A 25,903-nucleotide genomic window follows, 5' to 3' on the forward strand; every position below is an offset into this window, starting at 1 on the left:
TCCTTAAAAAAAAAAAAAAAATTTCACGGCTATGTTCCTCATCTTTTTATGTTCTACAACAGAGATTAGCAAACTATGACCAGAGGGCCAAATCTAGTCCCTGGCCTGTTTTTTAAATTTTTTAATTTAATTTAATTTTATAATTTTTATTTTATATTGGAGTATAGTTGATCTTGGCCTGTTTTTTTTTATGGCATTTGAACTAAAAATTTTACAATGTTAAAGGATTGTAAAACAAAATACAGCAAAGAGGAATATGTGACAAAGATTGTATATGGCCTGCAAACCTTAACATATTTCCTACCTGGCCCTTTACAAAGGGAAAGTTTGCTGACCCCTAGTCTAGAATCTCTTCCTTGTTATTTTACTCTCCTTGCCTGGTGACAAAGGCTGTGAATAGATTCTTCTTGTCTCCTCACTTCCTTAAAGATAATAGCTTGTAGCTAGTGGAAGGAGTCTGAGGGAGTTTCAAGGGGCCTGCTTCTGGGAGTAATCCTTGCAAGGGAGTTTCCTCTTTATGTGATGCATATTCTGTTTCCCGGGAAGCTATTTTGTTAGGGTTCTGACTAGTTGGTGCATCTTTGTTTTGTTGACCCCTGTGTCATCTCTTAAACATCCTTTTTAGCTGCCAGCTGCCTAATGTGATAACTGTTTTCATAAGGGCAGCCTTTCTACTTTGAGAATGTGCTGCTCTAGGAATTCTTGGTTTGTGGGATATTTTTACGTGAGGCGGTTGTACCCTTTTATGGGAGGTATTTTTCTAATCACTCTAGTTTTTTTCTTCTAGAAATTTCTGGGTAGTTTTTACCTTTCAGTTCTTTCAGTTTCTAATTCTGATACTTCTCCCTATTGTTATGTTTTTCCAGGTTATTTCTTTTGATATTTGGACTAGGGAAATCTAATGCATAACTCACATTTTTTGTAGAAGTCTTCTATTATATTTCCTGTTTTTAAGTTCTTAAGGACCCTCTCTTTACATTCTTTTTGCACTGTCTTCAGGATCTCCCCTACATTGACTGAATACATTTTAACATTCTTGGGTGATCTTTCACAAGTCCTTAATTTCTAAAGTCTTATGTTTATATTCTTCTCCTAAACTTCGAAGGACTTTATAGTTGTCATCATCTTTCTGTCTGACTTCACAACATGAAGGTTTCACTGCAGTTAGTTCATTGTTCCCACTTTCTTCCTTCCCCAGTACTTGGTCCTTCTCTCCATCCTTACCTGTACTCCGTACAAGTATTCTCCCTGCCTCTCCAGTTTCTTCCAGATCCCTCCTTCAGAATTCAACTCAAGCATTTTCCTTGCTTAAATCTCACTTAGAGTACTGCAGCAGTCTGTTTTCCCCCACTATTCATGCTAAATCCGCTTAATACCTTCTTGATGCATTTTGACTAAAACTCAAATGCTTTGCTTTGATTTGTAAAGTCCTATGTGATCTGGCCCCTGCCCATTTCTTCTCTTTTCTTAGTGTGCTCTAGCAAAACGGCTGAGGGATTTTACACAGTACTTTTCTCCTGCTTAGAACGCTCTTCCCTGCCCCTTCCTACCTGCTCACGCCTCACAAACATGGTTAGCTTATTTTTATGCTTAGGTCACCACCGAAATATTGCTTTTCTAGAGAGGCTCTCCAAACTAGGGCTCTCCCCTTATTTGCTCCCTTTTATTCATTGTTAAATGCTGAGCTGTTGTTCTGCTGTTAGAATTAAGACTTGAATTATTCCTAACTCAACATTATCATAAAGGAAGCTATTGGGAATAATCAGAAAAAGGACTTGGTTTTTGCTAATCATCCTTATTGGTTGGCTGTTCTTGATCGTATTTCTCTAATCCTCAGAAGATACGAAAATGTACTGTTTAGATGTTTAGGTTCATTGTCTTTCAGCATGGAACTAGTCTGTGAGATCATATAAAGTCATGAAGCTGATAATCTGCACTTGAGTGATAGAGTAATTTTATCACATTAATAAACAAAAATACACATTTTAATGGGAGGGAAGAGTTATTTGGCTTTAGTAAAATATTTAGTCCTGGATAGAAATTTTCTGTGGCTTTAGTTTTGATTGACAGATACATTATTTTGTAAAGTTATTAGTAGCTTCCAAACCTTTAGTATGTGAGTAGGTATAAAAAAATCAGAAAAGGCATAAGAATATTTCTCTTGAGCATTTTGGTTAATAATAATTAAAACACATGCTAAACTTATACTAACTTAACTCGTAATGAATTTGAAATATTCAGTGTATTCAATTCAAATGTATTCATTACAGTCAGCTATCAAGATTTTATACCCCTCAAATAATCTTAAACAGCCCTTGGAAATAAAGAAGTAGTAATAATAGCAACTACTTATTTCACATACTGTGCTAGCTGCACATAGATATGTATTGTTTTTAATCTTCACCCCAATCCTATAAGTATTGTTTCTCCGGGTTTTTTAGTGGAGGAAACCAGGACTCAGCAAAGGTATAAAGCTGGTACGTGAACTCTGTCTCAGGAGCATCTCTGCATAGTGCTACCATCTAGTTCCATCTACTAATTTGGAAAAAAATGGGGAGACTGAGTCTAGTGAAGCCAAAGGACTTGCTCATCGTCACATAGCTAGTTAGCAGCAGAGTGAGCACTTGGCTCCCTGGCCTCCTGACTCACATTCCGGTGCGCTTTTCACTGTATCAGGACACCTTGGCTCCTGAGCCCCAAGTGACAGCCCCAAACAACTGTGTTTATCTGTCTTGCATGTCCCAGCTTGTTTTGCTAGCAGAGCAAAAACTACTTAAAAGGATCCTCAATCTTCACCTTCCCACTCACCTCCACTTACACGCATATACTCCCACTTGCCCCATGAATAACTTCACAGAAAGAATTATGCAATGTCACTAAGCCTTCCTCTGGTGTCAGAGTTACTCCCTGAGAGAACATTCACTTCCTCATGACTCCAGTTTACTGTCAGATTGGCTTTCGCCCTCTTCTCTTTGATCGGAATCTTAGTTGTTTAGGCAGGAATTTGAGGAGCAGATGTTATACCCCTTGAACAAGCCCTTTAATTCTCCTTAGTACTGTGTCTAATGACTCTTAATCCTGTCCTTTTAACTCTGTGGCTAGCAGAATTAAGAGCAAAGTGGGACAGGAATGGGGAGCTTGATGCTGAACATTTCATTTTAATGTTGGCAAAGAGAGCACGTGAAATGAGACAGAGGGTAAACGTTAGGCTTTCCTGTAAAGCTAAAAAGCAAGATGAATGTTAGTGTGGGATTGCTGAGATTTTATATTTCCCTCCAAATGTAAATAGAGCAATTTGGTAGAGCAAAGAGCCAGAGAAATGGAGCCAGTGAACTGTTGCTACTACCCAGTCTTCTCAAATTTTGCTGTGTTTGGAAATGAAAATTGGTTCGCCAGAAAAAAAAAAAAGTTATTGCTTAAAGTATTTGATCTTCCATGGTTATTGAAGAAAATTAAGACTTCTCCAAAATGGGAGTACTGTTAGCAAAGATACACCCTGTGAACTAATTGGTTCATTCTATTCTTACTTTACAGACTTTGGTCTGGCAGTCTGAACTGACTAATTATCAGAGGTCTGATCGGGCTTCCCTGGTGGCGCAGTGGTTGAGAGTCTGCCTGCCGATGCAGGGGACGTGGGTTTGTGCCCCGGTCTGGGAAGATCCCACATGCCGCGGAGCAGCTGGGCCTGTGAGCCATGGCCGCTGAGCCTGCGTGTCTGGAGCGTGCGCTCCCCAATGGGAGAGGCCACAACAGTGAGAGGCCCGCGTACCAAAAAAAAAAAAAAAGTATCTGATCTGTTTGTTCATATAGTTAAAAAATTGCACTAAACGGCCTATAATTTTCTCAGTTCCTAATTATTTGCTTGAGATATGGTATATCAGAGGCTGATGAGGAGAGAGAAATCACACAGTAATTTGAATAGGGAAAGCTTATTATAAAGAATTACTGTCTGTAACAGGGGATTGGCGTAATGAGGGATTTGGCCCTAAAAAGTGAAGTGAACTCTAAAGAGTATACGAATAGCAAATAAGAAGAGTAGCCTTATTCCCAGCATATAGATAGAATATTTAAGGAAGACGCTTCCAGGATTGGGATCCAGACCTTATTTGCGAGGGCAAGGCTGTGGCTCACTAAATGATAAAGAAGCTTCTGTGGTGCTGTGACAGGAGAACTTGCCAGAAACTTTTTTCACCAGTTCACTCTGGTACAAAACTGTCTGAGGGAGGTGCTGGGGAATCTACTGAGTGCTGCTGGCTACTGATTGCTGTGCACACTTCAGGAGCCTGCTAGTGGAAAAGCCACACAAACTGTAGGAGTTGGACACTGGAGGAGCCATGTGTGGTGCAGGAACCTACCAAGAGGAGCACACAAGACCCAGGGAGGAATACCCCTTTCTCCTGCAGTGTCCGTCCAGCACTCTCTAACTTAACATCATGCCAGACTTAACATCATGCCACGTGGCCCAGGGAAAATATTTAAAGGACCCAAATCTATTTTTGCACAGCAGGCAGTGAAGGGTGAATTTGGAAATGAGAGGCAGTAGATGGACAACTGACACATTTGATCAAACAAATTTATATTTTATTATTATTGATGCCTCCTATGGACTTAATTTAAATTTGGGACCCTGGTCAGAATCTTGCCCAGGACCTCATTCCTTTCCAGTATTTCAGAAAGGATGTCATGAGTCCAGAGAGACTTTTCTTTTTTAGGAAGGAAGGATCCTGGGCAGTAGCCCCACCTTTGCTTCTGTAGGTTACTTTTTCATGAGCATCTCGTTTGGGAGCTTCAGTTTCTCATCTATCTTGACACTTTGATCTTGGGCATTGTGGTGAAATTCCTCACATTTTCACACATTCTAACCTCAGAGCTCACTCAGATCTTTGTTTGAATTATCTTTGCCATTGGAAGCAGTACTCTGAATTTGTACATTAAGAATGGCCTTTTCCGGAATAAATACTTCAAAAACTATCAGCTAGAATTTCAGCATTTTAGGAGAAACAGTCACTGTAAATTTTGAGCAGCAGTTTCTAGTTAGTGGTGGCTCTGCATAAAGGCAGTTTCATTGGTAAGTATCCGATTTGGATCTGATAACCAACCAGGAAGAATAACCTACTGAGGCCTAGTTAGACATACATAAATTTTAGCCTTTTGTATATATTCTATTTTTAGAAGACAACATTATCATGAGTTAATAGTTTTTTATGAAATACCAATTTATTTCTCAGCCTTAAAATTATAGACTTAGAAGGTAAATTGGACTAAATGGCCTAACGTTTTGTTAAAATTGTTTTATTGTTGAAGTTAATTTTATTTTGAGTTTGGCCTGTTAGGATAAATTAAGGAATTTAATTAATTTTGTAAAAAGATTTTTATTTATTTATTTAGGCTGCGCCGGGTCTTAATTGAGGCATGTGAGATCCTCGTTGTGGCATGTGGGATCTTTTAGTTGCAGCATGCAGACTTCTTAGTTGTGGCATGCATGCAGGATCTAGTTCCCTGACCAGGGATCGAACCTGGGCCCCCTGCATTGGGGAGTGTGGAATCCTACCCACTGGACCACCAGGGAAGTCCCTTTAATTAATTTTTTGACAGCAGAATTACATTCATAAGGGACGGTATAGCTGAAGACAGCTTTAAAAAAAAGATGATCATTTTAATTTATTTTTATTTATTATTTTTTAAAAATGTTGGGGGTAGGAGTTTATTAATTAATTAATTTATTTTTGCTGTGTTGCGTCTTCGTTTCTGTGCAAGGGCTTTCTCTAGTTGTGGCAAGCGGGGGCCACTCTTCATCGCGGTGCACGGGCCTCTCACTATGGCGGCCTCTCTTGTTGTGGAGCACAGGCTCCAGACGCGCAGGCTCAGTAGTTGTGGCTTACGGGCCTAGTTGCTCCACGGCATGTGGGATCCTCCCAGACCAGGGCTCAAACCCATGTCCCCTGCATTAGCAGGCAGATTCTCAACCACTGCGCCACCAGGGAAGCCCCTCATTTTTATTTTTGATAGAGAAATTTTATGTTTTGGACTTTGATTATTAAGTTGGTTCTCTACCAGAGTTTTTTTTTTATTAAAATATAGTTGATTTACAATATTAGTTTCAGTTGTATAACATAGTGATTCAATATTTTTATAGATTATATACCATTTAAAGTTATTATAAAATATTGGCTATTTTTCCTATGCTGTACAATATATCCTTGTATCTTAGTTATTTTATACATAGTAGTTTGTACCTCTTAATCCCCTACCCCCATCTTGCCCCTTTCCCCATCCCTCCTCCCACTGGTAACCATTAGTTTGTTCTTTATATCTGTTAGTCTGTTTCTGTTTTGTTATATTTTTAGATTCCACATGTGATAACATATAGTATTTGTCTTTCTCTGTCTGACTTATTTCACTAAGCATAATACCCTCTTGGTCCATTCATGTTGTTGCAAATGGAAAAATTTTTATTCTTTTTTATGGCTGAGTAATATTCCATTGTGTGTCTGTGTGTGTCTGTGTGTGTATATGTATATATATTACAGAATTCTTTGAATTTGTGTATTAATATCTATTTAGGGTGTTTAATTATTTGTTTTCCATTCATATTTGTTTAGGGATATCTTTTTTAAGAGAATGACACCTGTGATAGCATACCTTTAAGATTGCTCTGATGTGAGATACTTTACTTTGCCATGTGTGAAAAATGTTAGAGACTGTGTTTTAGCATGGTAATAAAATTTTTACCTGAGGAGTTTACTTCAGTAGTCATTTCTAAATTTGTGACTGAAAGTCACATTTAGGGAGCTGCACAGTGGCTTTTTTAGTATTGCTAGGTATTATTGTCCAAGTAGACTTTTATAGATTTCATTAGGTTTTCTTTTGTTTTTTTTTAAGAACATTTTACATAGCTTAGTATTCCATTGTTCATCCATCTTATGAGGCAATGTGAATCTTCTGTTGTTCCAAACTTGATACTGTCTTATATTTATTTCATATTGTTAACAGCTGCACTGTTCAGGTCATTAGCCACTAGCCACATATGGCTATTTAAATTTAAATTAAATAAAATTAAAAATTAAGTTCCTTAGTTGCACTAGTGGTATTTCAAGTGCTTGATAGACACTTGTAGCTAGTGGCTACCATAATGGACAGCATAGATATAGAATATTTCCATCATTACAGAAAGTCCTCTTGAAAAGTCCTGGTCTTACAGGATGTGAGATGGTGACAGACTCACATATAGTCATCTCTCTGTATCTGTGGGTTCCTAATCTGTGGATTCAGCCAACCGCGGATGGAATCCATGGATGTGGAACCTGTGGGTACAGAGGGCTGACTATACTATGCCGTTTTATATAGGTGACTTGACCGTCTGCAGATTTTGGTGTGTGGCTTGGTAGTCATGGAACCGATCCCCCTTGGATACTGACAGACGCGACTATACTGAAATTGTTGATGTGATAGCTTTCTTCCTCACAGAGGGTAGATTTTTTCATTTCACCATCCCAGTAATAATTTTCCAGGCTCTTTGAGAATTTTATAATTTACTCTTTTTGGTTAAAATAATATATAATTTATTTTGCCCTAACAATTACATCTGTAATTTTTCAAACCCTACGTCGTGGAGGTAACTACTGTTAACATTGTGGTATTTATCCTTCTAGTCTTTTTTACTCATATATGTAAATATTTTTATTTTACAAAACTAGTACCATTCTGTACATGTTGTTTTATAACCTACTTTTTAATGTTTATACATACCACAAACAGATATAGTTGGAATTATTCTAAAATTTATATCCATTTGACAAGCATTTATAGAACACTTCCCGTGTGCCAGGTATTGTTTTAGGTTTTGGGCATAGAACACTACATAAGTATAGTTCTGTCCTCATGGAGCTTTTGTTCTAGTGAGGGAAGGCCAACTATAAACAAAACATATATATTAACAGATGGTGTTAAGTGCTATGGGGAAATAACAAACAGCTCCATGCTTAGAAACATTTATATACCTTTTTAATTTGTACTTCTGAGGATTTCCTTTAATAACATGTGACTGTCTGACATGTGGCCATAGCTGAGGTGGGTTCAGGATGTATCCCCAAAGCATCTTGCCTATAGACTGGCCTCAAGCCTATAAAGTAGTCTCATGGGCTTGTTCCTCCTAACTGTGGTCCCCTACACTGTCTGGTAATTAGCCATATTTTTTAATGTTTACATAAGACATTTGCATATAATTTGTGAAGTGTCTATTCCTTTTGCATGCTTTTTAGTGGGTTGTTGGTCATTTTTTTTAATTGTTGTACTTTAGGAGTTCTTTACATATATTAGATAGGAATCCTTTGTTAGATACATACTATGAATATTTTCTCCCAGTCTTCGACTTGGCCCATTCATATTCTTAATAATGTCTTTTAATAAGGTTTATGAAATACTTGAATTATTTTTCCTACTATAGTCTGTAATTATAGAAAATCACATGAATCGACTGGATGTTAAACCCATATTGCCTTCCTTAAATAACTCTTAGTTGATTGTGATGTATTTACATATTGCTGGATTCAATTTGCCAGTATTTTGTTTAGAAGTTTTTTTTGTATCTGTGTTCATAAGATGTATTGGCTATTGTATAGTACAGGGAACTATATTCAATATCCTGTGACAAACCATAATGGAAAAGAATATGAAAAAGAATGTATATATGTGTAGCTGAGTCACTTTGCTGTACAGAATAAATTAACACAACATTGTAAATCAACTATACTTAAATAAAATCTAAAAACAAAGGACATTTTATAATGAAAAAAGGTGCAGTTCACCAAGATGTTTTAAATGTACTTGCACCTAATGATATACCTCCAAATATATAAAGCAAAAACCAACAAAACTAAAGGAAGAGACAGGCAAATCCACAGTCATACTGGGAGTGTGACTTTCTCAGTAACTGATATTGCAAAAAGAAAAAAAAAATCAGTAAGGAAATAGAAGATTTGAACAACATAATTAATAAATGACTAATTTACATATGTTGTTCCAAAATACATTCAGGCATATAAATAATGCTTTTAAAATTGACATATACTGGTCTGTAAATCAAGTCTCAATAAATGCCCAAAGTCTAAATGTTCTCTAATCCTAGTGGAATTAAGTGAGAAAGCAACTCTAAAAAATAATTTGAAAACAACCAAATGTTTGAAAATTAAGCAATAATTAAGTAAATAATCCCTAGGTCAAAGAAGAAAACACAAGAGAAATTAGAAAGTATTTTTAATTGGGTGATAATGAAAAGACAATCGATTAGAACTTGTGACATGCAGCCGAAGCCATATTTAGAAGAAAATTTACACACTTAAATGCATACATTACCAAAAAAACATTTTGATGATCTAAACATCTATTTCAAAAAGCTAGAAAAAATATTAAATTATATCCAAAGATCTCTAGAGAACAGAAAAAGTAGGAATGTTTTCCAGTTTTTTTCATGAGAACAGAAATACCTTGATACCAAAACCTGATAAGAAACTTTTGTTTATCCATCCTATATATGGCAGTTTGCCTCTGCTAATCTCAAACTCCCATTCCTTCCCTCCCCTACTTCACTTCTCCCTTGGCAACCACAAGTCTGTTCTCTATGTCTGTGAGTCTGTTTTTGTTTCATAGATAGTTGATTTGTGTTGTATTTTAGATTCCACATGTAAGTGACATCATATGGCATTTGTCTTTGACTTACTTCACTTAGTATGATAATCTCTAGGTCCATCCATGTTGCTGCAAATGGCATTATGAAATGTCCTTTATACCTTCATTAGTGTTCTTTGCTTTAAAGTCTACTCTGACTGATATTAGTAAGATATACCAGCTTTCTTTTAGTCGGTATTTGTGAATTATGTTTTTGCATCCTTTTGCTTTCACACTTTCCTCTCTGTATGAAGTGTCTCTTTTAAGTGAAAGCTTATTTTTTAATCATTCTTAAAAACTTTGCCTTTTAATTGTAATAATTTAATTATATTTAATGTTATTGCTGATAAGTTTGCGCATAAGTCATCCATCTCATTCATTGTTTTCTATTTGTCCAGCCTGTTTGATTTCCCATTTACTGTCCTTTCCTTTGCATTAAATTTTTAATTAATTAATTTATGGCTGTGTTAGGCCTTTGTTGCTGTGCGGGGGCTTTCTTTAATTGCGTTGAGTGGGCTTCTTATTGCGGTGGCTTCTCGTTGCAGAGCACGGGCTCTAGGCGTGCACGCTTCAGTAGTTGTGGCATGTGGGCTCAGTAGTTGTGGCACATGGGCTTCAGTAGTTGTGGCTCGCAGGCTCTAGAGCACAGGCTCGGTAGTTGTGGCACACAGGCTTAGTTGCTCCGCGGCATGTGGGATCTTCCCGGACCAGGGCTTGAATCCGTGTCCCCTGCATTGGCAGGTGGACTCCCAACCACTGCACCACCAGGGAAGTCCCTGCATTAATTTTTTAATACTATATATTCTCCTCTCAGTTGGCTTGTTAGTGTCTTTTACTGTTCCTTTAGTGCTTACCCTAAAGATTACATCATATATTCTAATAATAGACTGAAATTTTATTAAAAATTAGTACTTTTACCCCTTCCCAGTCAATACAAAGACTTTAGAACATTTACCATATGTAACTACGTTTATCCTCTCCTACACTTCTGCAGTTCTTTTCATGTATTTCAATTTTATATATGGGTATGTGTGTGTGTGTGTGTACATTTTAAGTCCCATCAGATATATTATTGTTGTTTTATGAAGTCAGTAGTCATTGAGATTTACTTATATATCCTCCCTTTCTATTATTTTTCATACCATACTCTGTATGCTTTTATCTGGGGTCATTTTCTTTCTGCCTGAGGGCTCTTTCCATTAGTATAGTCAGCTGTTGACAAACTCTTTTGGCTTCTGTTTTTCGGGAAATTATTTTGTCTTTATTTTTAGTGATCCTATAATTCCATCTAGGCAGTTATTTTTATTCAGAACTTTGAAGATATCATTGCGTTGTCCTCTGGCTTTTGTTGCTTCTTTGCGAAAGTCTTCCGTTAGTTTTATTTTTACCCTTTTGAAGGAATTTTTTCCCCCACTCTGGCTCTTTTAAACGTTTTACTTTTGTCTTTAAGTTTTCAGCAGTTTTACTATGATATGCCTGGATGTGGTTTTCTACTATCCTTCTGGTGTTTATAATACTTACTGAATCTCTGGTTTAGTGTCTTTTATCATTTTTCCAATTTTGACAGTCACCTCTGCACATTTTGCTTCTCACTCCTTCCATTCTGCAATTCCAGTATGAGACCTTCTTACCATATCTAATGTGTATCTTATGTTTTTTTCTGCATTTTCCATTTTTTCTCACCATGCTTCAATCTAAAAATGATCTTTTAACTGTTAATTCTCTGCTATTAAACCCATTTATTAGTTCTAAATTTCAGTTATGTATTTTTCATTCTAGAATTTCTTCATATTTCTTTTTTATTATTTTCAGTTCTCTATATAAGATCTCTACCTTGTCACTTAATTTCTTAATTATAGTTATACAGAATTCTATGGCTCATGAGTTCAATGTCTGGTTCTCCCAATTTCTGTGAACCTGGATAAAAATTTCTTTCCTTTCACTAACTTCTAACTGAAATTTAGCATTTCCTTTAATTATGAAAGTAGACAACAAAGTCACAGGTGTACCTGCAAATTTCAGATGCTTTCATATCACATTACCATTGTTACAGGTATATTGAAAGATATATTGTTTATGATCATCACTGCTTTGAAATTACAGAAGTTATCAGACCTGCCTCTAGGCCTAGTTACTTGATACATTACTGTAGAAACTCCATATTATGTCACAAATTAAAAAAAATATATTTTTATAGTTATTTCTTTATGAATGATTTCCATGGTGTGTCTAGTGTGTTTTTTTTAATGTGTTTAAAAACATTCTAAGAAGGGCTCCATAGACTTCAGACTATAAAATAGTCCAGGCCAAAAAAGTGGTTCTGTACAGAATAGGTCAGATTGTGTCATTTCTCAGCTCAAAATGCTCTAGTGGGTTTCCTCTCATTTCTTCTAGAGAGAGTAAAACCAAGGTCCTTTTGGTGCCTTACCTGGCCCTCCATGATCTGCACCACCCCACTGGCTGCATTCTGACCTTATCTCCAACTCCTGTTCTTTTTGCTCATTCTACAGCCACATTGGGAACAAAGCAAGTATTCTCTTCCTGCAGGTCCTTTCTAGTAACTGTTCCCTCTTCTTGGAACACTCTTCCTGAAAATATCTGCATAACCTACTACCTCAGTTACCTGATAAACTATTCAGTCACTTACTTCCTGACCACTCCACTTAAAATATTTATTCCTGCCCCCTTGGTACCTACTATCTGCCTTCCCCATTCTGTTTTTCCCTGTACACGTATCACAGTCTTTCATATTATGTATTTTACATATTTATTAGCTTAGTATTGATTTTGGGAGGGGGTCTTACCATAGGCCTCTGTTACTGGCAGGTGGGACCTTCAGCAATAGTTAGGTCAACTTTGGAGAGCTGTTGTCATTCCCATGCATAACTTTCATCCCTACTAGCACCACTGTTTCATTTATGAGCCTATTGCATTAAGAGTGGAGTGGACGATGACAAAAGCTAGCTAATGTCAGCTGAACTGGCCACCTAACTTTGTCTGCATGGTTGTTCATGCCTCTTTTAAGGTTGATGCTCTCTGAGGTTAACATGTGACACAAAGAGCTTCATTTTTGGTGTCTACTTTCATATGTCTGTCTATGTGGATCTTCCCCACATCTCCTTTTCTCAGTCTCCTGATCTTTTCTAGGTTTTATCTCGCATCTCCTGGGGAGAGTGTTTCTAACCAATGTAGTTTAGACATTTTGCTCACCTGATATAGTTAACATGCTGTCATGGAGATCATGGACCAGCATGAATTTCTTTGGATTCTCCAGGTGATCCAGGTCCCTTGGGACTAGAAAATTAACATAGCCCTGGTTCAAGCATGTAAATGTATGCTGCTGTTGATTTACATATGACTGTCAACTGCTTTTGGTCTTCCTTCCTAATAGAAGTAGAAAACACCTGCTTTATGGGATCAGTGACTGCATAGCACTTACCTGACAGAGAGCAATAACCCTGTCTTTATATGCTGCTAAATGGGCCCTCCGGCTTTCAGTCTGTAGTCTTTAATTGGTGATTAATCATCCTCAGCCTTTCATTGTCGTTCTTTTTTGCGCTGACTGCCCCTAGCAATAAGCTACCCAGTTCCATAGACCTTTCAATTACTTCCTTTCCTGTACCTCTCAAATGCCTGAAGTATTGCACCAGCCAGTGCCTTCCCTTTGACCAACAGTTTTAGCAGTTGCATTTGCGCTGCTGCAGCTTATCAGGGACTATGTACCACCAGAGATGGGGTCCTCATTGCTAACCAGTCAGTGACACCACTGGAGTGGACTTCACAGGTCTACTTTTGCTACCAAGTCTCTCAGGTTAGGTTCCCCCAAAACATTTTGAAGCTTCAGGATTTGCATGTAGGAGGTTTGTTGAGGAGTGCTTCTGGGATCAACCCCTAGGAGAGAAGGTGCAGGGAAATGGCATTAGGAAGATGGAGGAACTGAATTGGTCGGTAGTTGCAACAGCAGTCTCAGCTGATTCCCGCAGGGAGATCTGAAGCTGGAATAACCCTTCTGAGATATTCCTGATTGAAACAGAGGGCTGGACCATTTTACTGCACATTGACCAGTCATTGACTGTGGGATGTTTTGGGATGGTAACATAACTTTGGATGAGGGAGTTCTCTGTGATTCAGGGAAATTCCTGAGGGTTTAGTTTAGTTGTAAGCCACCAGCAGGCCAAATCCTGGAAGCTTGGGGGAGTGAGTACTTCAGTCCTGAAAGGATTGATCTGGGTGGCACATCGTAGCATTCACTACAGCCACATGGCAAGATCACTTTCAGTGGGGTGGTGAGGGTGGAAAGGATACTACAGTGCTAGAGAAATAAGGAGGGAGATGAAAACTTGTTTAGATAGCTTAGCTGTGAAGGGGAGGAGAGAGAGGGAGGGTAGTCAGAAGTTACTGAGGAGACTGGAAAGGGGTGGAATCCAGAATATAGGTAGTAGATATGCCTGGGGCAGGAAGAGGTTCATTTTCACCATTGTAATCAAAAGGAAGAAGCACGAGAGGCATTCAGAAGCAGATACATTTATAACAGTAATCAGAGGACGTTGACGCAGTTCTTATATGTTTCTTCTGGGAAAGAGCAGGAAGAATCAACAGCTACAGAGGGGGAGTTGTTTGGGTTGAAGATTTAAGGCGAGTAGAGATTTTAATAGATTGCTGTGGAGGGTGGAAGGAGAACTTAACAGGGTAGGCACTGGTGTTGAGGGCCCATTTGAGGTTGATGTTCCTGATTTTGTAGAATTAACAATTTGTGGAGTTGTGTGACTGTTTTTCTGACAGTGCTTAATAAGTGAAAGTATAAACATGCTCAGTGTCTTACCAGATTGTCTTTTTTTTTTTCATAGCCATCAGATCAAGTCATTACAGTACAGTAACACAGGAGACATGATTCTTGTTGTATCTGGAAGCTCTCAGGCCAAAGTGATTGACAGAGATGGTTTTGAAGTCATGGAGTGTATAAAGGGAGACCAGTATATTGTAGATATGGCCAACACCAAGGTAAGTATGACACAATATTTTAGTGAATTTAATTAATTCAGTACACATTTACTAACAACTTGTTGGTGCTGCCATAATTTACCCCCAAAGTTAATGTCTTAAAAATAATTTATTATTTCTTGCAATTTTGTGTATTGACCAGGAAGTTCTTCTGCTTCATAGTGTCAGCTGGGGCACTAGGATAGTTGTAAAGTCCAAAATGACCTCACTCTGATGGTTTACAGCTGGTGCTCTCACCAGTGGCATTTCTTTCTCTCTTCCTCTTTTCCCTACCCCTTCTCTCTCTCTCTCTCTCTCTCTCTCTCTCTCTCTCTCATACACAAACACACGCACACATTCTCTCCCTCCAACCCTGCCCCCTTTCTCCTTCCACGTGTCTAGTTTGGGTTTTCTCACAGTGTGGTAGACACTTAGTGTGGTTTGACTTGCTGCTTGGTGACTAGGTTCCATGAAGGATGAACATGGGAACTTCAGATTCCTTAAGGTCTGGTGTTGAGTCTTACACAGCATCATAGGACCAGCCCAAATTCGGGGAGAGAGGAGATAGACTTCACCATTTGGTGGGTGAATGGCAAGATCACATTGTAAAGTATCACGGGGGTTGCGAGATATGAATGCAGCCATCTTTTGAAATACAGTCTACCACAAACCTACTATGTACTAGGCTTTAGGACAAGAATGAAAAAGGGTCTCATCAATCTTTTTATGTAAAGGATTTTAGTGGTATAATGATATTTTAAAATTAATGTATATTAAATACCAATTAACTGTAGTCCCAATAATGCTATGAAGCTTAATGGCTTATTTATAATTGCTAACATATATATGGGTTGGCTGCTCTTGCCTGGGCTTGGCTCCAAGCTGCAGATAGAGTGTAGGCTTGTTCTGTGTGACTCTGTTCCTCCTTGTACAAACAGACTACCTGAGGGCATGTTTTTCTTATGGTGATGGCAGAAATACAAGAAGGAAACTCCAACTCTGAAAGCATATTTCAAGCCATTGCTCATATCATGTCCACGAACATTCCACTGACCAAAGCAAATCACATGACCATGAGTAACATCTGGTCTCTAGTGAGAGGAACTGTAGTACCACATGTCAGAGGTTGTGGATACAGGGAGGGGTGATGGATTGGGAACAATAATGCAATTTTTAATTTAGTGACCACACTGTGCAGCACTTTGTGCATTCTGGATTTTAAAAGGTTTTTATTATGTATTATATCAAGTCTACCACTGTATGAGTGGAAATTAAGACTTTATGTAGTTTTTATGTGTTGTAATATTTCTCTAAGTAAATCTCTCCTATACATAAATAAAAATGATTTAAAGATATGTTAAAGTGTCAGTGCATATGGTTGATGTAGAATTTTGAGCCTTCATTTGAATTCTGATTTTCACTCTTTCTTCCCCTCCTATCTAGTACCTTCTTCTAGTACCTTTTGGGTTGTGCCTAAGTCAGCATCTTACATGAGATTTGATTGTCTAAGAAAATACACTCGATCCTCATTATTTGTGATTTCTGTATTTGCAAGCTCACCTACTTGCTAAAACTTTTTTGTAAACCCAAAATCAATACTCACAGCCCTTTCATGGTAACTTCCAGACATGCATCTGGCAGGTGGCAAAAAAGCATTTGAGCAAGGCGATGCTATACCTTCTTGTTTCAGTTCTCATGCTGTAATCACGTGTCCTTTTGGAAGTCTATTTAGTGCTACATTTTTCTTATTTTTGTGCTTTTTGTTGGTGATCTTGCTGTTTAAAATGGCCCCCAGGGCTGAATTGCTGTAGTCCTGTCAAGTGTTACCTAAGTTCAAGAAAGTCTTTGATGTGCCTTATAGAGAAAATACATGTGTTAGATAAGCTTCATTCAGGAAAGAGTTATAGTGCTGTTAGCTATGAGTTCATTGTTAATGACTCAACTATATGTGTTAAATAAAAGATGTCCTTAAACACAAACATATATAAAACAAAGTTATGTATTGATTGGTTGACAAAAATGTGACCAGAGACTTGCAGCAATCTAATCCTGTATTTGATAATTCAGTGTTTGCAGAACTTTGTAGACCATAACTACTGTGAGTAATGAGAATTGACTGTAATCTATTTTAGGCGCTCTAGTTGAGCTATTGGAATAAATTAATACAGTGTGTTTCAAACTGCCCTCTGCTGAAGCCTAGTGAAATGCTTCTTAATCCTAATGAGGATCACAGTCTTATGCCTTTCCTTTTGTTTATTGACTGTTTATTGAGTGTCCAGTGTGTGTTAGATGATTCAAACAGCATTCAAATATAATTTAAACATAATGCTATATGCAATTATATTGTAGTGGTGGCTTGAATAGTGTTTTTTTTCCCCCACGTATTCCACTAGAGTTTCTCTCCCCTCATCTTAAAATCATTGCCCTAAGGATTCCACCAAAGATGTTGTTTTGAGGGTGATGGTGATAAGGAAATAAAGCAGATAGGGCTCCAGATCAATCTCCCTATCTTAAACTCAAATAGTTCTGTTTTTATCTGTTTTATTTGAAGCTTTTGGGAATCTAAAACTTTATTTAAACAATGGGTTTGTGGAAAGGAAAGCTTTAAAAACTCTTATTTAACTTATTCTTTTTTAGTTTATGGTTACAATTTTGCTTAAATAATATGAGGAAGAGAAGTTTTTGCCAGTTTCTAAGCTCTTAATGATTTCAGCTGCTCAGGGCTTCTTACGTTATAAAAAGACTTAAGACTTTGTGGATTTAGGTTTTAGCCAAGAAAATTTCAAGAAGAAAGAAATCTGGTTGGTTCTGCATCTGGTTGTTTCTGCAGTTTCAGAAATATATATATGTTTATATAAATATATATATATTACATATAGTAAGATTATTGGGAAAGTAGGATGAGGGTGGATAAACAAATCTATGTAGAAATGTAGGAAATTAAAATATTAAGTTAATTACCAATATGCAAGAAACAACCGTATATTGTAACTAAATATTATAACTCTCCCAATCTTGTCTAATATTATCTCTGCTTTGATTTCAAAATCATGGTTAATATTTACTCTCTCCATTTTCCAGAAGCAAATATAATTAACTATTTGTTTAGGAAACATTACTTGTAACTTAATTGTAGTCTTTGGCTTGAGTGATGGGTTTTAGAAATGCAAGAATTATTATTTGAAAGAAGCAGATTTCATTGGACACTTTTTCTTAATTTCTAAGCTTCTTTTCTGATTCCAAGAGTAATTATTAACTTGTGGCTTTACTGGAAAGTTCAACAAGTAGGACATTAAAGGAAACTATTAAATATATCTGATCTATTATTATAAAACATTATGTACTTCAAACATAAACAGGCCTTTCTAATTAGATTATTAAATTGTTATATCGTTAGATTTTTATCTCTAATCTTTGTGTCTTTGTGTGTATGTGTATATTTCTTTTTAATGTGTACCTATAGTGGTACAGAATTTTTTTTTTCTGTTGCATACTGCAACACAATGCATTACATTACAGGGAGAGTATTCATATTTATACCTTTTAAAAATAGTTTATTGGGTTTCTAACTAATTCTTACTGACTATTAAAAATTTGGAAAATAAAAAAAGAAAAAATACTTATAACTCTACTACCCAAATATAATCACTATTAAGATGTCCGTTTCTGTATTTTTTCCTTTATGCATCTGAAAAACATTTTTTCTGATCACACCGGAACCTTTACATCATTTATTGTTTGGAGCCACATTTTACATGTTCTGCAGTCTTGGGATTGTATGCCAGTGCCTCAGGGCCTGTAGTGGGGTGGAATGAGAGGCCTTAGAGTGTGAGTGAGGGGCAGCAGGCCTCCTCCTTCGGCCAGAGAAGGTCCAATTTTGTGTTTTATGTGTTGGAGTTCTCTATAAGATAGCCTTTGAAAATCAGGTTCTGCTGTGTCTTTAAAATATGAAGGTCACTGATCTGGGGTTCATGGGATTTATTGGTTATATTATCTGGGAAAATGGGACCTTACTTCTTCAGGTTTAAGTCATTAGGAAAGTAGGACAAGGATAAACAGGAATCAACCCTTAAACCATTCAAAAGCATGCTTTAAAAACTGTAGTTATATTGTCATCTAAAACTTACTTATTCTAAACGAGAATGTTAGTACATTACTTCCAATCAGAGAGTGTTTTTCTTTTTATCTGTTCTTTCTTTTTGACCGCGCCCTGCGGCATGTGGGATCTTAGTTCTCTACCACGGATCAAACCTGCGCCCACTGCAGTGCAAGTGCGGAGTCTTAACCACTGGACCGCCAGGGAAGTCCCAGAGAGTGTTTTTCTCTATTACTTTAAACTCTTAGACACATACTTTGCCTTCAGCCTTTTTCTTTTTCAACATTAAAACAGTTCTGTGCCATTTATTTCATAATTACTTGGCTAAAGTGGGAGGGGACAGGCTCAGGGGACACCAGAATTCTTTAATATTTTAGTGGGCCATCTCTCTGTGAGTATACTTTAATTATGGAGATTAGAAGCTTTATAAGGAATTCTGGGGAAAAGGTATTTTCAGATGCTGTATTTATATTTGAATAGTACGTGTAGTTATTCTGATATCCAGCCACTCGAGAAAATTGCCCTTATTATTTGGAGATGAAATATTTTAGTCGTGTCCTTTTAATGGTAAATATTGTTTCTTAGGAGTAAAATATTGTAAACTGTGAATTCTAGGTATATTTTTATTTCCTTAAGCATTTGTAACTGATGGTTTTAACTGCAAATATAAACTCTAAAAAATGCAGTGATTTAAAGTACATTGTGTTTCTTTGCAGTTTCTGAATATTTCCAGAGCTTTTTATCTGATAGAAACTCCGTAACACTGGTTTCTATCCTTTTGACATATCCCCATCATTTGGGGGGTACTTTCTTACATCTGGCACAACAAAAGTTCCTGGCTCACCTTGTACTTTTCTGTTCTGATTTCTCTAGCATTCCATGGCTCTTTTGAATAGGGAATTCTATTTACAAATCAACATCTGGGCACTGGATATGTTCATTGCTGCTGAGGTGTTAATGCTTCTAGACAATTTCAGAAGACAGAGCTGGGGCTGGGAGGATAAACCAACCAATCAAAAAATAAACAAAATATATTAAAAAAATCATGAGTTCACCCTGATATATCTAATTGTAATCCAACTTCCTAGCCTTTCCCCATTCCATATTTGTATTTCACTTCTCCAGTGAGAAACTTGGCCTCCAGCATCACCAGTATATTTTCTCATTTCTTCAGTGGTATAGTCCATAGAAAGTAATTTCAGAATTGCTACACACACAGTCCTTGTAGGAAGAATTCTAAGAAGGCACCCAAGATTCCCTGCCCCTCCCCTTGGGTGTGGATGTGACCAATGACTATGATGAGATACTTCTGTGATGAGGTTATATTGTCTGGCACAGTTGTCTTTAAGAAAGGAAAATTATCTTCAGTGCATCCTGCCTAATCAGATGAGCCCTTAAAAGGAATTGGGCTCTTCCTGGCAAAAAAGGATTTTAAAATTCGAGGGATTTGACTCAAGGGTGATTCTCTGTTCAAGGCTTTGAAGATGCAAGCAGAACCTGAGTGATGAAGTTGGGTGCATAGCTATAGCCAAGGAGATTTCCAAGCAAAATGTTGAAAGTACTGCCTGGTTTCTTCTTGCTACTTATAATAAAATATGAGAGAAAAAAGGTAAACTGAGAGGAGTCTTGTTAAAAAGGAATGAGTACTAGATGGTTTAGTTAATTTTGAACCTATCCAGATGGCAAAGAATGTTAAAATGAAGAAATTGCTTCTGAAAGTGTGGCATAGAGGAAGAAGCCCAGGGTGTGGCTATATAACCTTTTGCTAAAACCTCAGAAAGATCAAAAGGTCAGAATAGTCAGTCACACTAAAGACTCTTTCAAGAAATGAAGCATGTGCCTCACAGATTTTCTCAAACAAACCAGGTGACCTCTAGGAAGCTTAAGGAGGTTATTTCTTAGCCATTTCAGCAAGGGCTATGGTTAAAGAAGGGATTTCTTTTTCCCCTGTTCTTTTTTTTTTTTTAATTTTTATTGGAGTATAGTTGACTTACAATGTGTTAGTTTCAGGTGTACAGCAAAGTGAATCAGTTGCACATATACATATATCCACTCTTTTTTAGATTATTTTCCCATATAGGCCATTACAGAGTATTGAGTAGAGTTCCCTGTGTTATATAGTAGGTCCTTATTAGTTATCTATTTTATATATGGTAGTGTGTATATGTCAAGAAGAGATTGTTTTTGCAAAGATTTTGGGGCATGGCTTTGCCTAATTCAGATTCAACAAGAGAAAGGTTTTCATTTGCTGGCTTTGAAGGTGAAGGAATCCATGTGGCAAGGACACAGCCTCTAGATGCTGAGAGCAGCCCCCAGCTGACAGATACAATGAAATAGGCATCTTAGTCCTGAACCCACAGGAAGTTGGATTCTGCCAGCAACCTGAATGAACTTGGAAACAAATGCTTCCCCAGAGCCTCCAGAAGGAAGCCCTACCGACATCCTGATTTTAGCCTATGAGACCCTGAGCAGAAAATTCAGACTTCTGGATTGTGACTGGACTTCTAACCCCCCAAACTGTTAGCTGATAAATTGGAGTTGTTTTAAACCCCTAAGTTGGTGGTAATTTGTTACACAGCAATAGAAAACTAACACGGTTCTGCAAATACCAAACATACTAAGTAATTATGAAAGTCCCTGAGGAGGTGGTAGTGATAGAGATCAGACATAAGAGCAGGAATTAGCTTTGAGTGGGAGGAGGGAATTTATTTACACTGAGAATGGAGGGATAAGGATGGGCTCATGTGCAGGTACGTTTATAGGTGGTGAGCCTTAGATAGGCAGTTGAAGGTATCACCATGTAGTCACAGGGTCATTTCCTAGTTTTGTGTTAGGAGGTGTTGGGATGAGGCCTTATGTAGGACAGTGAAGGCTTAGAATAGCTATTGATGCGTGAGAGGAAAATTGCTGGAAGAATTGTGGAAGCATTAATGACCACCAAATCTAAATTTGTAGATAGTCATTTGGCATACTTGTATGATATCCCTGAGTCTATTCATGAGCCCGAGGTGTTTGAATGTAGTACAATGATGATGAGGGGGGGTTATTCCATAACAAAAGTTGTGCATTATAAGTACAGCAAAAGGACACTCAGGTTTACACTGAGTGATTGGTTGAAATTTAGGATGTTGAAAAGAAAGTTCTTGATTTCAGAAAAGGAACCATCTGTGGACAGAGTTAGCCATAGTTGGGGCTGCTGAAATATCTTAGAAGAGGTCATTGGAGTTGAGTAGATCAAAGAAGAATGAATCGATCTCTTTGATATCTTCAAATGGATTTTAAAATTGCTCAGGAATTAGAAAGATTTGGACTTCAGAGTCCTTGATTCCTAGAAGTAAATTACTAAGAGTGTGATGGATTACAACAGGGGTCAGCAGGATATAGCCTGTGGTCCAAATCCAGCCTGCAACCTGTGTTTTGTAAATAAAAGTTCTACTGAAACACAGCCATGCCCATTCATTTACTATTGTCCATGACTGCTTTTGTACTTACAGTGGTAGAATTTGGGTAGTTGCCTCAATGACCATGTGGCCCAGAAAGCCTAAAATAGTTACTATGTAGTCCATTAGAGAAGAAGTTTGCCATCTCCCAAAATCAAGCTATGAACGTTTTCTCCAGCAAAATATACCAACAGAAAATCTTGCTGGCAACTTCAGAAAGTTTGGTGATTCCTGAAAGCCCATGAATAGACTTTGGTTAAGAAGAGCTTTTGGATTAAAGCTCAAGGTATATTCCCTGATGCATTTCATCTCTTCATAGGAGTTGCTTCTGTTAGTTAGCTCACCATATGCCAAAGACATGGGTACTTTCATTTTTGTGGGTCACAGAGCCTCACTTCATTCAGTGAGTACAAATGGTGCTGTGGCGAGGCAGCTGTTTTACAGCGTTTGTCATGAGGCTGCCACGGGGGTATGGACGGACAAGTACTGATCAGCACACCTCTCTGTGTGCGTGCGCGCGCGCGCGTGTGTTAGAGGAAACCAATAGTCGTCATGGTTTGATAATGTCCTCTCTGTATGCAAAGTTTAGCATATTATGAGAAACAAATGGATGTTTCATTCTTTCTACTAGGCTCTTTCCAGTTAAGGCTGTTAAATAAATGAGGGAAACAAGTTTTTTTTTTCCAGGGGCGCCTGCCTATGTTTAGATAAAGGAGAAAGAGAGAAAACCTAGTTTATTTGATGAAAAAAGTGTTTTAGTCACCGACTCTTCTTTAATAGGTGTCACTTTAAAAATTTTTCCACTAATATTAGCCTTGGTACTGAATCTGTTTAGTTCCATTTAAGAATCCTTAGTTGAACTTCATTTTTTGTTATGACTAATTTTCGTCACTGTTTTAACACAAGGGTACTTAACATTCCCATTGCTTTTGTCATACTCTTGTATGTACTCAGTACTCTTGTACTGAGCCTGTAAACAAGAAACATTCATAGTCTTTTAGATTTCTTCAGTTTAACTTACTATTTGTGTTCATATTCTGTGTATTCAACAACTAAGGTGACCACATTTTATCATAGTGTTCTATGTAATAAGGATCATCTTCTTTTGGTCCTCTTAGAACTATCCTTTATATTTCAAGATGCTATTTCAACTCTAGTCAACAAATATCAGTAGAAGACCTGTTTTCTGGAGCCTGCCTTCAAGACCTGTATGGGCTGGGTCAGTTTTGGGGTTGTTGTTATGTCAAAGCATAGGAAGTGGGATTCTAAGAACTGGACTGAGCAGCACCCATTGTGCTGAGAATGGGTGAATCCCTGAGTCTGGGAGTGGGAGAGGAAGATGGTAAACTAGGAACTGACTGGGAGGTAAGCAGGCTCCACATTAGATTAAGAGGCCAGGCGGAGATGTCAGTGGAGGTGGAGCTGAGCTAAGCAGAGCGGGAGAATGAAGGTGTGGAGTAGTGTGCAAGATTGAGGAAGCCAAGGCAGTTTAGGATCTAGGTCCTTGAAGGCAGGGCATATCTTGGGATTATTGGGGTGTTCTTTCTGTTGCAAGTCATGAGCTGTTTTCCCAGAGGCAGATATTTAATGGGGTGAAACTAGATCAGGTACCTATTTACTGCTTGGTATTAGAAATTCTTTTTTTTTTCTTAAATAAGCAAAGACTGGCAAATTTCTATTTTGGAAAGAGCTTAATGGGATCCCTGACAGTCCTATGATTTTACTCTATGAGCCAGTTTAATTACTATCTTTTAGTACCTTAGGTGCACAGAATTGAGGGGAACCTAACTCACTTATCTGTTCATGGTGCCCACCCATCATGCCATTCATATCTGGTGGTCAGTTCTCATAATACTGTAACTCTCAGCAGTGTCTGACACAGTTGATTATTCTCTCCTTGAAACGTCTTCTTTACTGCCCCCTTTCCCTCTCACTGCACATCTGTTCCATTGGCAAAACATGTTTTACCTACAAAAGCTTTATGAATAAAGCTGCTATTAACATTGACATGTAGATAATTTTGAAATTGGAAAGTGTGAATCCTTCAACTTTGTTCCTTCTTTTCATGTTTATTTTTTAAAATTAATTTATTTTTGGCTGCATTTGGTCTTCATTGCTGCGTGCAGGCTTTCTCTAGTTGCGGCAAGTGGGGGGCTACTCTTCATTGTGGTGCACAGGCTTCTCACTGCAGTGGCTTCTCTGGTTGCAAAGCATGGGCTCTAGGCACGCGAGCTTCAGTAGTTGTGGCACGTGGGCTCAGTAGTTGTGGCTCGCGGGCTCTAGAGCACAGGCTCAGTAGTTGTGGCACATGGGCTTAGTTGCTTTGTGGCATGTGAGATCTTCCCGGAGCAGGGCTCGAACCCATGTCCCCTGCATTGGCAGGTGGATTCTTAACCATTGCACCACCAGGAAGTTCCTCATGATTATTCTTAAATTAATATTTTTTGAAATAATAAAATAATAAGAATAAAAAATAATAAATATTCTTGAAATAATAAAATGATTCTTGAAATTTTTTGTTATTCTTTTATTTTCCATGTGAATTAGTTCTCTTAGTTTTCTTTCATCTTAGAATGTCTTTATTTCACTTTCACTCCTGAAGTACATTTTCTGTACATTTAACTTGACAGTATTTTTCTCTCATTACTTTAAAAGTATTGTTCCACTGTCTTCTGGCTTTCATTAGTTTGTTTTTTGTTTTCAGTTCATTTTGTTTGGCATTCACTGAGGTTCTTAGATCTGTAAGTTTACATTTTTCACCACTTTGGGGAAATTTTTAGCCATTATTTCTTCAAAAATTTTTTGCACCTATCTCTTCTTTCTGAATCTTATATAACATGAATACTAAATCTTTTGATATTGTCTAATATTATTGTCTCTGCTCATTTTTTCCCTATTCCTTTTTCTTCCTATGGTTTAGATTGAATTATTTCTATTGACCTGTCTTCAAGTTCACTGACTCTGTCCTCTGACGTATCCATTCTACTATTGGGCCCCTCCAGTGAATTTTTAATTTCCATTATTTTTCAGTACAACCATTTAAAAAATTAGTCTGTTTTTCTTTGCTGAGCATGTCTATCTTGTATTTGTTTCAAAAGTGTTTGCTTTCCCTTTTTGTATCATGATTGTAAACACTGATTTAAAGTAGTTTTCTGAGAATTCTAACATTTGGGTCATCTTGTGGTTGGCATCTTTTGTCTTATTTCTTGAGAGCTGGTTAGATTTTCCTGGTTCTTTGTATGTTAAATTTTGGATTGTATCCTTGACACTTTGAATACTGTGTTATGAGATTCTGACTCCTGTCTAAAACTTCTGGAGAATGCTAGAGGGTTTTTTTGCTTATGTGAATATGTGGTTTCTTTTAAGCTGACAGTCAGTCTGATTAGTTTTAGACTGTATGTCCTGACCTGACTTCTGTGAGCTGTTTTTACTTCCAGTATTGGTTTAATTTCCAAAGCCTTTATGCCTTTGTATGCTATTCTGGTTTGTCTCATGTGTGTGTTACCCAGGAGTCTGTGTGGAACCTTGATGGTAGTCTGCACCATCTTGAGATCTCAGTGCTTTTCTTCAGTTGATTCTGACAGGTTTTACATATATGTACCTCAGGAGTGAGCTCAGGACTTTCTGTACAGATTTAGATGATATTTTTCTCTAGCTTTCTTATTCCTTAAGCCCATAATTTTCCCTTTACCCTCTGTTTTCAGAAGTTTTCTGTTCTGGT

General features: G+C 37.5%; 1 protein-coding gene across 2 annotated transcripts in view; it reads left to right on the plus strand.

The window, feature by feature from the left end:
- WDR70 (WD repeat domain 70) overlaps positions 1–25,903 on the plus strand; it is a 311,717-nt gene that overhangs the window by 85,857 nt on the left and 199,957 nt on the right. For both annotated transcript variants that reach the window (XM_060146975.1, XM_060146976.1), the window contains one exon: positions 14,514–14,667. In XM_060146975.1, coding sequence (XP_060002958.1) covers positions 14,514–14,667 — 154 coding nt within the window. The remainder of the gene's footprint in view (positions 1–14,513; positions 14,668–25,903) is intronic.

This window comes from Lagenorhynchus albirostris, chromosome 3 (genome assembly GCF_949774975.1).
Source record: "Lagenorhynchus albirostris chromosome 3, mLagAlb1.1, whole genome shotgun sequence".
Lineage (NCBI taxonomy): Eukaryota > Metazoa > Chordata > Mammalia > Artiodactyla > Delphinidae > Lagenorhynchus > Lagenorhynchus albirostris.